The sequence below is a fragment of the Lactuca saligna genome, chromosome 3 (genome assembly GCF_052625555.1).
Source record: "Lactuca saligna cultivar CGN05327 chromosome 3, ASM5262555v1, whole genome shotgun sequence".
Taxonomy (NCBI): Eukaryota; Viridiplantae; Streptophyta; class Magnoliopsida; order Asterales; family Asteraceae; genus Lactuca; species Lactuca saligna.
This window is the reverse complement of record NC_136419.1, coordinates 38,972,413-38,986,122: the sequence shown is the minus strand read 5'-3', so window position 1 is coordinate 38,986,122 and position 13,710 is coordinate 38,972,413. Positions and strand designations below refer to the sequence as shown.

The window sequence follows — 13,710 nt, the reverse complement described above, 5'->3', positions numbered from 1 at the left end:
GACTAAAAAGCTTCTTTGGGTGAAATAACCCCTAAAATGGCAACCTAAGGCCATATCTCTAATGGAGTAGCAAAAAGCAATGTGAATGGGACTCTCTAGACCTCTTAAGGTCCAGATCTAAGAAGAACTCCACCTTGGGACCTCACATACTTCGAATCCAATCCAAAGAATGCACAAGAAAACCCTAAATTCAACTAGAACACTAAATACACGAGTTTGAGCACAGATTAGTACCTTTAGTAGCCTCCTATGATGAATGGATGATAGAGCTGAGCTCCTCAACCTTCCTTGTTTGTCCTCCTTCCTTCTTTCTTACAAAATCACACTTAGAATGATGAAATAGCCCTCCTCTTGCACTACAAGCCTTCTCTCTGCTATTTAGGGTTTCTTAGGGGTCTGATAGCCGCAAATGGTGGCTAAAAGGTCCTTAAATAAGGCTCAAGCCCCGGAGAATTAGGTTTTCATTAAATAGCATGGACTCACCGAGTCCACGGATGGACTCGCCGATTCCACGCATGGACTCGCCGAGTCCGCCATTAAATCAGTCCGACCATGCGTGATCCTACTCGGTGAGTCTGAGCGCCTACTCGTCGAGTCCCTCTCCAAAACTCAATATAAATGCATAAAATAAGATACCTGGGAATCCGGATGTTACACCAAGACCTTCTCCTAGTAACATGCCAGATTATATGGATGATAGATCTGAGCTCCTCAACCTTCCTTGTTTGTCGTCCTTCCTTCTTTCTTGCAAAATCACACTTAGAATCATGAAATAGCCCTCCTCTTGAACTACAAGCCTTCTCTCTACTCTCTAGGGTTTCTTAGGGGTCTGATAGCCGCAAATGGTGGCTAAAAGGTCCTTAAATAGGGCTCAGGCCCCGGAGAATTAGGGTTTCATTGAACAGCGTGGACTCGCCGAGTCCACGCATGGACTCGTCGAGTCCGCCATTAAATCAGTCTGACCATGCGCGATCCTACTCGGCGAGTCTGAGCGCCTACTCGCTAAGTCCCTCTCCAAAACTCAATATAAATGCAAAAAATAAGATACCTGGGAATCCGGATGTTACACCAAGACCTTCTCCTAGTAACATGCCAGATTATAGAGAATTCTCCTTGTATCTGTTATTTCACGTGTCATACCTAGCTTATTCTTTGACCTTTTTTAAATTGTCATATTTAACAAACAAAAAAGTAGCTTATAAACTAGTTTTCAGAAGTTTTTTAGAATTTTCCCAAATATACCCTTAATTAATTATAAAAAAATATTCTTCTGAATTCCCTTTTATGTCATTTTATATATTCCATGCTAACTTGTCGGCTAATTTTTACCAAATGTTATTTTTTATCATCTATCTTTTACCAAACGTCACTTTTTATCGGTTATCTTTTTAGCTAAGTGCTATCTTTTCAGCTATCGGTTAGCTTTTCAACTAGCAACTAGCTTTTCAACTAGTATGCAAAATATAGTCATAATATCATATTTATTAAAGATACTAGAAGCTATTTGGGAAAACTGTTGTGTCTACAATCGTATTTGATCTTTGATTGAAGGAAGAGATTCCCAAAGGAGAGACTTTAATTGTTGGACTTATTCCAAAGAATACACACCTAAAGAAATCTTATGAATCCAAATCAATGCCATGTAAATGTTTGCAAATTTCATGGGAATCAATGAATAATGTTTGACATTCAAATTAGTAAAAGGTTGTTCTCGCTGCGAAAGGGAAATTAATTATGTATATAAAATGGAGTTTGGAGAGTTAATCATATGTTGTTGGTAATTATCTTAGGGAATTCTCCAATGGTAGTGAAAAGATTGGCAAGCCAATCTGGACAAGGGCTCAAGGAATTCAAAAATGAAGTTGTGTTAATTGGGAAACTTCAACATCGTAATTTTGTTAGGCTCTTAGGTTACAACATGAAGGATCATGAAATGATACTACTCTATGAATACATGCATAATAAAAGCTTGGACCGTTTCATCTTTGGTTAGTTTCACATACTTCTCAATCTCTTTTTCCATTTTGTGAACAACTTTAGCTCTAAAATCTAAAATCTTGGGATTTGATGGGATTTTTGGCAGTTAAGACCCTTTCTGTGTGTCTTGATTGGGATTTACGATTTGATATCATCATGGGGATTGCTCGAGGACTTTTGTATCTTCACCAAGATTCACGATTGAGGATTATTCATAGAGATTTGAAAGCAAGTAATGTGTTATTAGATGAAGATATGAATCCCAAGATTTCAGACTTCAGTTTGGCAAAGATAGTTAAAGGCCGAGAAACTGAAGATAACCTAGTAAGTACGAATCTAAATCGTGTGTTCAAATCTAATAAATTTTATGTAATTCTAGGTAGTGTTTTTGGTATGTTGGAACTAGAGAAGGAATGAAAAAAAAATTGTCCTTTTTGTCTTACGGAATGGAAAGATTAAATCATTCATGTAAGAATGAAATTCTTTCAATTCTTTAATTTTCATTTCTTAGCCGTTCTTTTTCCATTCCATCAGAGAATTGAATGAAAATTTGTATATAACCCATTTTATTTAAGCAATTTCTAATAACATTAATATTTTTAAAAGAATTTCACGATTTCGATTAAATTACAATATTATTTTTGTAGATAAAAAAAATATTATAATCTTATTTGGGTTTTCATGAGTTTTTATTATGTTTAAAATTTTTGAGTTTTTATTATACAGCGGCTATATGTCTCCCGAATACGCGTTGGGCGGTTTTCGATAAAATCCGATGTTTTTAGTTTTGAAGTAGTTATCTTGGAGATTATAAGTGGGAAAAGAAACACGGGTAATTATCATAATCAACAAGCCTTTAGCCTTATATCCTATGTGAGTCTTCTTAAACCCGTTTTTTGTGTCAACATTTTTTATAAAACTAATTTTGGATGCATTTCAGTCGTGGGAATTGTGGAAAGCGAAAAGGGTATTGGAATTAATGGATTTGGCTTTAGCGGAATCATGCAATTCCATTGAAGCTTTGAGATGTATGATTGTTGGGCTATTGTGCATACAATAAGACCCTGGAGATCGGCCAACAATGGTGAATGTAGTTTTAATGTTGGGGATGGATATTGAGAGCCTCCCGGAACCTAAAGAACCAGCTTTTGTGTCGAAAAGAAGTATTGAGAGGTTGCCATCATCTTTGAGTAAATCGGAGATTAATCAAATGACTATTACTCAAGAAGAAGGACGATAGAAAAGTGGAATGTTGTTCATTTTTTGTTTTATATGATAAAAAAATAAACTGAATTCAAATTCAAACTACAAAAAATCTAATGAAACTTTCAGAAAATTATTTGTGACCGGCTGGGGCGGATACATGTAGAGATGAGTGGGGGCAGGTGCTCCCATGGATGGGAAATTTCTACACTGTGTTTAATATAAGGGTAAATGGTACAAAAAAATATTTTTTACACAGAAATTCGATTTTGACACAGTGTTTTTTTTGTGTCAATTTTGATACTGTGTTTTCCAATTTGTTACAATTCTGACCACTTGACCGGTTAACCAGGTTACATGCTGACGTGGTATGATGACGTGTCAATTATGATGATGTGGCATGCTAACATGATATGCTGACGTGTCAAAATTGATTTTTTTTTTTACACAAAAAACACTAAGTTTTCACTTTTTTTCGATTTTGACACTAAGTTTAATTTTTTATTTCAATTTTGACACTATGTTTTTTTTGTTCCAATCGAACATCATTTATCAAATTTTGTTCAATTTTGTCTATTTTCATTTGAAACCGTATAAATATATTTTTTTTATTACATTGTAAACCGTATAAACATATTTTTTTCGTTTAAAAACCACATTTTTATTTAAATACAATGTGTTTTTTCTTACATTAAAAGCATTAGTTATATCATGAGAATCAAACTAATCATAAGCTTCTAATAAGATGTAAAATTTTGATGGGTTGCAAACTTGATATCCGAGTTTTGATCGACTACACGCCTCCAAACCTCCAAACACATTTTAAAGTTACATATTTAATATAAAATACAATTTTTATATAACTAATATATATTTATACATAAAAATATGGTTTAAGTGTAAATGTGTATATATATATATACACACACACACAAAACTATTATTTTTAAATAAAAAAACATATTTATACGGTTTAAATGTATTAAAAAAATATTTATATGGTTTCAAATATAAAATTTTCAACATTGAACAAAATTGGAAAAAATAATGTTCGATTTGGAACAAAAAAAATAGTGTCAAAGTTGAAAGAAAAAAAAAGTAAACTTAGTGTCAAAATCGAAAAAAAAAAAATGAAAACTTAGTGGTTTTTGTGAGAAAAAATTTTATTTTGACACGTCAGCATATAACCTGGTTAACCGGTCAAGTTGTCAGAACTGTAACAAATTGGAAAACATAGTGTCAAAATTAACACAAAAAAAAACCGGTGTCAAAATCAAATTTCTGTATAAAAAGAGTGTTTTTTTGTGCCATTTACCTTTAATATAAAATAAATAAATAAAAATAAAAAGTTCTTTTATTAGGTCCCATATTGGGCTATCATCATTGTAAAACAATAAATAATCAAGAAAATTTCTGCTCGAAACTTTAGTCCATTTTTTGGAAATTACCCAAAATCATCCCTTTTTTGTTTGTATTTGGCAATTGTCCCCAACTCAAATATTATGACTTTTATACTTTTTTCTAGAATTTGTAATTACTAATAATAGTCGGTAGTTAATATAGTATGACCCAACCAGAAAAAGTTTGGTATTTGAATATATTTGTATGCCCCCAACTCATACAAATCTTAGATACGCCACTGATGACATTGAATGAACATGGTTCGGTTCGGTTTTATACTACAACCAAAACTGAACCAAAAAGTTTATTTTTTTGTTTTTGTTTTTGTTTGAGTTTTCCATTAACCGTGTTAATAAAATTTAACAAAATTGATCCTTTTCTAAAAGAAAATATAAGACGTACATGCATGCTCATTGATACGACCTCTTCGATTCGGTCGCGAACTCCCAAGAATTCAAAAGAAGAAAGACAATATTTTTTGAGCAATTTTCTGTATATCCCTCAACAAAAAATTACAAAACTTAAATACTTCAAAAAAAGAAAGAAACAAACTCACTATCAACTACTTCTACTTTTTAGGAATTCAAATACATAAACAAAGGAAACAACTAATTGTGCAGTAAAATAAAAGGAAAACATGGGACTGGTTGTTTGACTTTGTTCCCCACGAGATTGTAGGGCATCACAAATGAATGAATGATTAATCCAATAAACATGCAGGTGGGCGTCTTTCTCGTTTTGGCCTTTCTGTGAATTAAGCTGGAGTAGGAAGGTGGACTATATCAACTCCCCCTTGCTGGACAACGACCATGTCCTCAAGGCTCTATAGTTCGGGTGGCCTTTATAGAATTATGCAAAACGAACACAAAATTCTCCCAATCTTTCCCATGTAGCTTCTAATATGTCATAATTTGCCCATTTAACCAAAATTTCATAATTGCCAGGTGTTTGTGGTCGAGTACTCAAAATCTCTTCTGGAATGAAGGGAACTTCATTGTTTTGATTAGCCTCATCAATAAGGAGCAACGAGATATGATGTTCACCCACACAAGGAGTTAAAGTGAAACGTGGAAGGTTTGGTGTATTTTTGAGCCTGTTGGTAGCTCTAAGCAGTAAGCTACTTTCCCAATTCGTTCCAAAATTCGAAAAGGGCCATAAAAATGCTTTGCGAGTTTGTGAGATTTCTTGTGGCTGTCTTTTTTCGATACTTTTGAAGTTGTACGTATACGAAATCATCCACAGTGAAATTTTTGTGATTATGATGCTTATTTTCCTGGTCAACCATCTGTGGCGTGTACATTCTAATGTGTCTTTTAGCATGGCCGGTCCTGAGGATTCAAATGCCTGGGATGAGGTGGAAAAAAGGCCCTTAGTCATTAACGTGTAACGAATTAAATTATATAAATTGATATTTTTTAAAACGACGATAAACATTCAAACAATAAACATAGCAAAATCATAATATTTTAATAAGTAATTACATATTGCAACGCTAACCGACTACCCGTGAAGTGCTCCTAGCATTCTTGATTGCAAATTGGTTGATTAACTCTTTGTAGTCTATACTCTCTAAGATTTCGCTCTTGATAGATATCATCGCCAAACCGCTTAGTCTTTCTTAGGTCATTGTGGAGCATAAGTAAAATTTCAAAAACTTCAATTTTGAGAAACTCATTTCTGTTGATTATGATGCTTATTTTCCTGGTCAACCATCTATGGCGTGTACGTTCTAACGTGTCTTTTAGCATGGTCGGTTCTGAGGATTCAAATGCCTGGGATGAGGTGGAAAAAAGACCCTTAGTCATTAACGTGTAACGAATTAAATTATATAAATTGATATTTTTTAAAACGACGATAAACATTCAAACAATAAACATAGCAAAATCATAATATTTTAATAAGTAATTACATATCACAACGCTAACCGACTACCCGTGAAGTGCTCCTAGCATTCTTGATTGCAAATTGGTTGATTAACTCTTTGTAGTCTATACTCTCTAAGATTTCGCTCTTGATAGATATCATCGCCAAACCGCTTAGTCTTTCTTAGGTCATTGTGGAGCGTAAGTAAAATTTCAAAAACTTCAATTTTGAGAAACTCATTTATGTTGATGCCACCGTTAATGGAATAGTCAACAAAATCCTATATACAATGCATGCATTGGGAAATAATCAAGTTTTTTCAAAAACTTTAAAACATCTACAGGGCTGCTAAATTCATTGGTTTCCAAAGTCTAAAATAATTTCAACTCTGTATAAAGTTCATCGGCATCAATATCCGATCTTTCTTCAAACTTGAGTGCTTTTTCAAGATGATGACAAGACAATTTAAGATTTTTATCTTCAATTCCCCTCAAATTATATGGAAATAAGAAACCAAATACTTTTTCATACTCTTTGAATTGTTCAAATTTTGTCTCAAGAGAAGAAATAACTTGATCAACAATGTATAAGAAATAATTAACTCTAAAATTCTCTTCAACTGTAAATCAAACTTTTTCACTACTTGAACTCTCATCAAACCTTTTTTTTCCTTTGAATCAAACAAGATAATTGACGACATCAATCGGAGTTTCCTGACAGGCTTTTCCAAGAATCTTATACGGGTTTAGGAAAGCACACTTTCCCATGCGTTTCTGAAGCATTAAGTGTAGAAGGCTACAAACAATATTACAAAAAATTTACAATCAAGTCATATCTTATAAGCAGCCTAAAAAGAAAATATCATGGAAATAAATAATAGTGAAATTTGAATGCACTTACATCTGCCAAGTTGTTATGATGGACAAATTAGTTGTTTGTTTTTTCAACAAACGATAATAATCTTCATATGTAACTGAAAAATCAAACGCCCCAGCTTCTAGATGTCCAGCATCGGCTACCACATGAACCACTAGGTTGGTCTTCAAAAGGTCACGAAGTGATTCTATTGGCCTTGGTTTGTTGATCTTTTGGTTAGGCATATTTTTTTCCATAACAGCCTTTGCAGTTGATGGTCGCGCACTTGTGGTCTGAATTTGTTGTTGTAATGGCACCTTGCTTTGTTGTTCCTATTAATAACTCATTTTAATTAGCAAGAATGTCGTATATACCATTCTTAAACATCAAAATATTTTATTTTCCGGCCTAAATATAATATTTTGATGTTTAATAGGAGCATATAGAGAATTCTCTCATTTTCAGAAAATGTATATATGGTAGATAAAAAAATTAAAGGATAATGAAGATGTACCTTACTAAGAACAATTGCGGTCCGCAGCCATTGAATTACCGTGCCAACTGCATCTTCTAGGATACCAACTTCATTTGTCATCACAGGAACAGGAATACCTTTATATCTTTCATCTATGTTGTCAATCATAACCTTCAAGTGATTTTCGCGTAAAGGAACTGAGTGAATTAACCCATCACTATAAGGAAAGACCATCCCTCTGGCAAATTTTTGGTTCATATCACGATAAGGTAACATCAAATCACAATGAGTAATAACCTGCAATCATATAACATGTAGTGTATTTCATGTGTTAATAAGTTAGAAAATTCGATGTAAAACATAATTTAACAGCAAAGTTCAAAGTAATATGATATCAAGAAATTCAAAAAACATAAGCCTAACACATTAAAACAAAAATAAATATGCTAAATTTTGCATTTCTATACATTAGAGGTACCTTTTTTGTAATTTTTTCTGCATAGTGCCTTCTTTTGTAAATTCAAGGATTCGTAATTGTTTCTTACATGGACCATTTCTGTAAAAAAAACTTACAGGGACCATTTCTATAAAAAAAAACTTACAGGGACCATTACTGTAAAAAAAACTTACAGGGACTATTTCTATAGAAAAAAATTACAAGGACCATTTCTATAATTTTTGTAACATAAGGACCATTATGCAATTTTTACACAAGTTCTATTTATCTAGTTTTATTGTTTGATCCGTACAACAAATACATAACACATACAAGGGAATACTTTATAGCTTTTTTGAAACACTTGAACATTATAGAACACTATGATTAGTCATCAACTCTAACTCAATTATGTATCTATTTTCATACTTTGTTTAGCCCGAAACAAGAAACAAGTGAATTTTATTACTATTTTCCCAACTTGTACCATATAATTATAGTAAATTTATGTAATCAACTAGAATTAGTGATAAAAATAAATAAACTAACTCATTAAGTTATGGATTTTATTAGTTGTTAAAGGTTGATGCTATAATAAAGAGTTACCTTTATCGTATCTAAACCATCCAATGTCGACGTCGAGCCAGGCCTATTGTTTTGAACACCGAAGCATACATTATTTGGGACTTGGTTCCTAGACACTTGCATCGCAAGCAATGTTCTTAACTCTGCCAATTGGGTCACAGTTTCAACTAACTGGACCTATTGTTTTGAACACCGAAGCATACATTATTTGGGACTTGGTTCCTAGACCCTTGTATCGCAAACAATGTTCTTAAATCTACCAATTGGGTCACAGTTTCATCTAATTAGACCTGCATTTTACTAACAAGTTCTTTGTCCACGGCTTTCCTTTTTTTTTGTCAAGTCCTTGCATCCCCTTTCTTAAGCCGATATCATGCCCCACCGCCTTAGTGCCACCAGGATGCTCCGGTCCTATTGCCATAGTCAACAAATCTTCTCCAGGACCCGACAACAAATCACCATTGGATATTTCTTTTTGAACATCTATCTGTTAATGCAAACAACATAATAGTCAATACAATTACTTAGACAAAAAAATATTAATAAATTTTAAAAAACAAAATTAAGAACAATCTTACAAGCTTTTTTACTATGGGTTCCATGTTATGTGGTATTATTTTTGACCCTGACTCATTTTTAGATCTTCTCCCCAACACATAGTCTAGTGAACGTTCGCTTTTTATCTCATACAGCTGTGACAGCAGCTAACCCGCTGCCTTCTCTTGTTCCCACTTAGGTTTGTTGCCCCAATAACCATGTGGGCCTACTCGGGCTGGATTCGTATTACACATTGAACTAATCCTTGCTTTCTCACTTATATCCTGCCGATAAAAACAACAATCACAATTATAAAACTGGAACATAATGATTAATATCATCAAGAGACATTATATCCTATAAACCTGGAATTCCTTTGATGATATCCTTTCCTTAAATTTTTGCAATGCTGTCTTTTCCAGATATGAGTAGGTTTCAAGTGGATTTCTCTCATTCTCATTGACCAAGAAAATTTTTTTAAGCCTCTTTTTGTATGATCTCCACTTGTGGTTGCAAGTCATAAGCACATATGCTTTGCGGTTTTCACCATGGATATTCCAACGTTTCTGTTTTTGTTTTTTTTAAAGAGTAACTATCAGTAACATATATTTATTAAATGAAAACACATGTAATGTGTATTAGATTAGAAACCTTGATGGTCAACCATAAGTTCTCCTTTTCATTTGCTGGCACTTTTTTCCAAGTCGGATATTCGATAGAAATTAACTTTCTCGTAACAGCCCCGCAGTCATTGGCAAACTTATTTTGATTAGCGCCACAATGCTGACCAAGACTATTAAATTCAACTTCTTGTGGCTCTATTATATCTTTTAGACGTGTGGTTGTTCTTTTTTTCCTCGGTTGTGGTTGTGGTACCGGTTGTTGTTGTGGCTGATCATTCATCATCTTTATTGTAGATGATTTGCAAATAGCTCAACCACCAACCTGAATAGAGTACAAAAACAATTCAACATGATATCACCAATAACTCTCTTATAAAATAGTAACAAGTGAAAAAAAATCATCAAAACATGAAGAAGAAAAAACACATCAAGTGATAAGTTTAAACTAAAAAAGAATGCTATGGTTATGCATTTTTGTGTGTATTTCTCCTTCCAAACATGTTTATATGTATATAAATGTACACACTACTATACATGTGTTTGGTGTGTATGTACAAGGCCATATAGAAATGCTAAGCTTACAATTTACATAGGAATTAGGAATTTAGTTCAAATTATGCATAAAAAGATAAATAAGCTAATCGTATCATATACTCGACTAGTGATAATTCAGGAAAAAAATAATGTCCACTTTTTATCAGTTTCAAATCTCACTGAGCACTTTACACAAATACTTAACATGCAAATTTTCAAGACTACAATTTGTAGTTAGACCTATAGCATAAAAACCTGATGTAAAAGATCACTACATGAATTACAAAAAGAAAAAGTAAAAGAACTTACATATCAAAATACGAAACTTCACATGATAATTAATAATTACTATCAAAAAAATATGAAGCCTCATTGAAGACTTTTCACAAACACTTAATGTACAATTTCAAATGTTCAATACCAACAAATTTAAATTGTAGTACTTAAACACTAAACTACAATTTTCTCAAGAAATAAACATATCAAAGGTGAATAGATTAAAAAAGAAATTCACAAACCAGATAACCACAAAATAAGAACTTAGTATTTTCAAGGATCAAGGATGTATTAGTGTATTGGAATGCTAGGCACGATCGATATATACATAGATACATACATCCATAAATTTCTAACAAAATCCTTCAAGTTCCTGTTTTGTTCTCATGTATTCTCATTTAAAACAGCATTAGTACATGATTCATGCATATACAAATCAACGATTTTACAAAACCTAAGTAAACCCCTCTAGTAAAACATTCAGAAATCAAATATCAACATATAAAACTTACAATTTGCAAGAGTGGAAGATGTTAGCAGTGGCAAAAAGAGGAGCAATAGAGATGTGAGTCGTGTATACGAAGACTGCTGCCCTAGCAATGAATTCGTGACCTGCAGACTTGGCGACTTTCTGATATGAGGTAGGGGACAGGGGAAATCGAGGAAAAGATAAGGACCAGGAGGAGGAATCGTCGCACAATGGTGTTCCCGTGATTTTGTGGTAGCTAGTGAAATCGCCGGTTGGTTATGCGTGGAAGAGAATGCGAGGTGTAAGCAGTGAAAACGTCTTTTGGGGTTTTGATTTTACCCAAAATTTGTGGCGGGTTGTACAATTCCCATGGCGGGATCTCCCAAAACTTTACCAAAAGTTATATCAGCCAAATCTGAAAGGGCGTTGATTTTTCCCCTTAATTGTTTTGATGTTGCCACTTTGATGTTGCCACTGAATAATTGATGGAAAGACAATTATACCCTTAACCTATTTAAGTGTAAAATACCTTAAATAAAGCCTAAGGATCACAGCCCCTTGTGTATAGGATACCACATTGTTGAGCTTGAATTTTAAAAAAAGGGATATAGTTTTCAATTCTGTAAATTTTTTAAAAGAGAAAGAAAGTATAGATTTCCTATGGTAAGTTTTTTCCATAAAAAAAGGAATATATGGTTTAATCTTTCCCTCTCTTCAAAATCATAAAAGGGAGTATAAATGGGTTGAGGGACATAATTGTCCACATATTAACTATTCCGTGGAAATGTCAATAAATTTTTTGGAAAAATCAGCGCCCAATCTAAAAAGTAAATGGTTAATTTTTTTTACGGTATATGTTTCATTAATTAAGTAACTTCAAATTTTCAAACTTGACTTTTATATTCTTATATAAGTTTCAATGGATACTTTTTGTTTAATGAACTTCTACTATATATCATTATAAAAAGGGTGCTGATATTTTCACTCATGTTTCTTATACATCCACAGACTTCCAAAGGAAAATGACAATTATGCCCACTTATGTTTCGAGTTTAATATATCTCGAATAACATAACATATCTTTTTTAATCCAACCCCTTTTTTCTCCCCTTTCGTCAACGCCAACCCTCACTTTCCGTCGACACCCACCTTCAAACCACACCTTCGTCGGAAACAGCTTCTTCTACCACCACCTGCAAAATCAAAAACCATTTGAAGAAAACCACCTATAATTACCAAAATCACCTACAAAACCATTCCAAAACCACCAACTAAGTCAACAATTTCAACTTCAAGAAATCACATGTAAGTACCAAAATCAAAACCACCTTTCAAAATCGGATTTGTTGGTCCATGGGATTTTAAGGTTTCAAAATTCAATTTGCGGGAGAGTTTAATGGTTTAACAATTCTTCGAGGTTTCATCGTTGGTGATGAGTAAGACTTCTGTTTTCGGGTTTCTTGAGGATGACAGAAGGGCGGTTGTGGGAGGGCCTTTTCGGGTGAGCTTCGTCCCCAAATAGAATCAATCAGAGGTGGTTATTTCTCTGGAAGGTCCGGTGATGCTTAATGTTTATTTGTATTGGGAAAAGATGGGAGAGTTTCTTGATGATGACAGGAGACAAGGAAAGCAATGACCAGTAACAGAAGAAATGAAAGATCAAGAAAGATGGGACTCTGTAGGAGATTTTGGTTCAAAGGGAAGACCAGTAACGTTATAGGCTTAAGATTGCGGTAAAATCAAATTAGAGGTCACTGTGAATGTAGGTTGAAATTCTCCGACGTGGTGTAGACCAAAAGGTGAATGTGAGATAACTGGTGGAGATAAAAGGAGTTGGATTAATTTATTCTTTTATTTATAACAAAGGAATTAAAAAATATATATTATATTAAATATAGACAATAATTACATTCTAAATATAAACAAAGGGTACAATTGTCAATTTTCCTTAGGAGTAAGTGGATGTATAAAAAAAACATAGTGGAAATATCAATTCCCTTATAAAAATAATGTGTTGATTTGACAAAAAAAAAAAAAAACAAGTAATATTTATTTTTTTTAAAACCCATCTTTTATACGTACATGTCTCGAACCAGATTAGGAACCGGTCGAATGAGAGCAATTGGGAATCGGTCCATTGTTAGAAATAGTAGGGTTTGTTGGGTTGTCATGAGTTGCTTTTGAATCAAGTCACACATAAGAATCTGAATTTCCCACTATGTTCCCGCATGTAAAATTCGGAGAGGTTTTGGGGCGCTGCCCCAAACCCCGCCCGCTGACAGGGCAGCGGGACCCCAGCCAGGGGCTCTGCCCCTTGGACCCCGCTAGGGGCGCTGTCCCTAGACCCCGCCAAAGGGTCGCCGCCCTTTTGGAAACCCTGAACCCTGGGGCACTACCCTCGGACCCCCGACTTGGTATAACACGCTACAGGCAGATATGTACGTTTTCCAAGATTCCTAATAGGAGCAAGCTCGGG

General features: G+C 33.8%; 1 protein-coding gene and 1 pseudogene across 3 annotated transcripts; one reads left to right on the top strand and one right to left on the bottom strand.

Moving 5' to 3' along the window:
• Positions 1 to 1,801: 1,801 nt before the first annotated feature.
• LOC145035394 (G-type lectin S-receptor-like serine/threonine-protein kinase At4g03230) lies at positions 1,802 to 3,217 on the top strand (annotated as a pseudogene).
• A 3,733-nt stretch (positions 3,218 to 6,950) lies between these two features.
• On the bottom strand, positions 6,951 to 11,640 carry LOC145035669 (uncharacterized). Of its 3 annotated transcripts, none has more exons than XM_078984178.1 (8): positions 11,278 to 11,640; positions 9,984 to 10,277; positions 9,698 to 9,898; positions 9,374 to 9,616; positions 8,253 to 9,282; positions 7,814 to 8,071; positions 7,345 to 7,631; positions 6,951 to 7,239 (listed from the first exon to the last, which is right to left on the bottom strand). In XM_078984178.1, the coding sequence occupies exons 6-8, from the start codon at positions 8,048 to 8,050 to the stop codon at positions 7,122 to 7,124; spliced, it is 642 nt and encodes a 213-aa protein (XP_078840304.1). In that variant the 5' UTR covers positions 8,051 to 8,071; positions 8,253 to 9,282; positions 9,374 to 9,616; positions 9,698 to 9,898; positions 9,984 to 10,277; positions 11,278 to 11,640; the 3' UTR covers positions 6,951 to 7,121. The 3 variants fall into 3 exon arrangements, with proteins under 3 accessions (XP_078840304.1, XP_078840302.1, XP_078840303.1); XM_078984176.1 differs by having other exon boundaries at positions 8,817 to 9,282; XM_078984177.1 differs by having other exon boundaries at positions 8,817 to 9,278.
• Between the last annotated feature and the right edge of the window lie 2,070 nt (positions 11,641 to 13,710).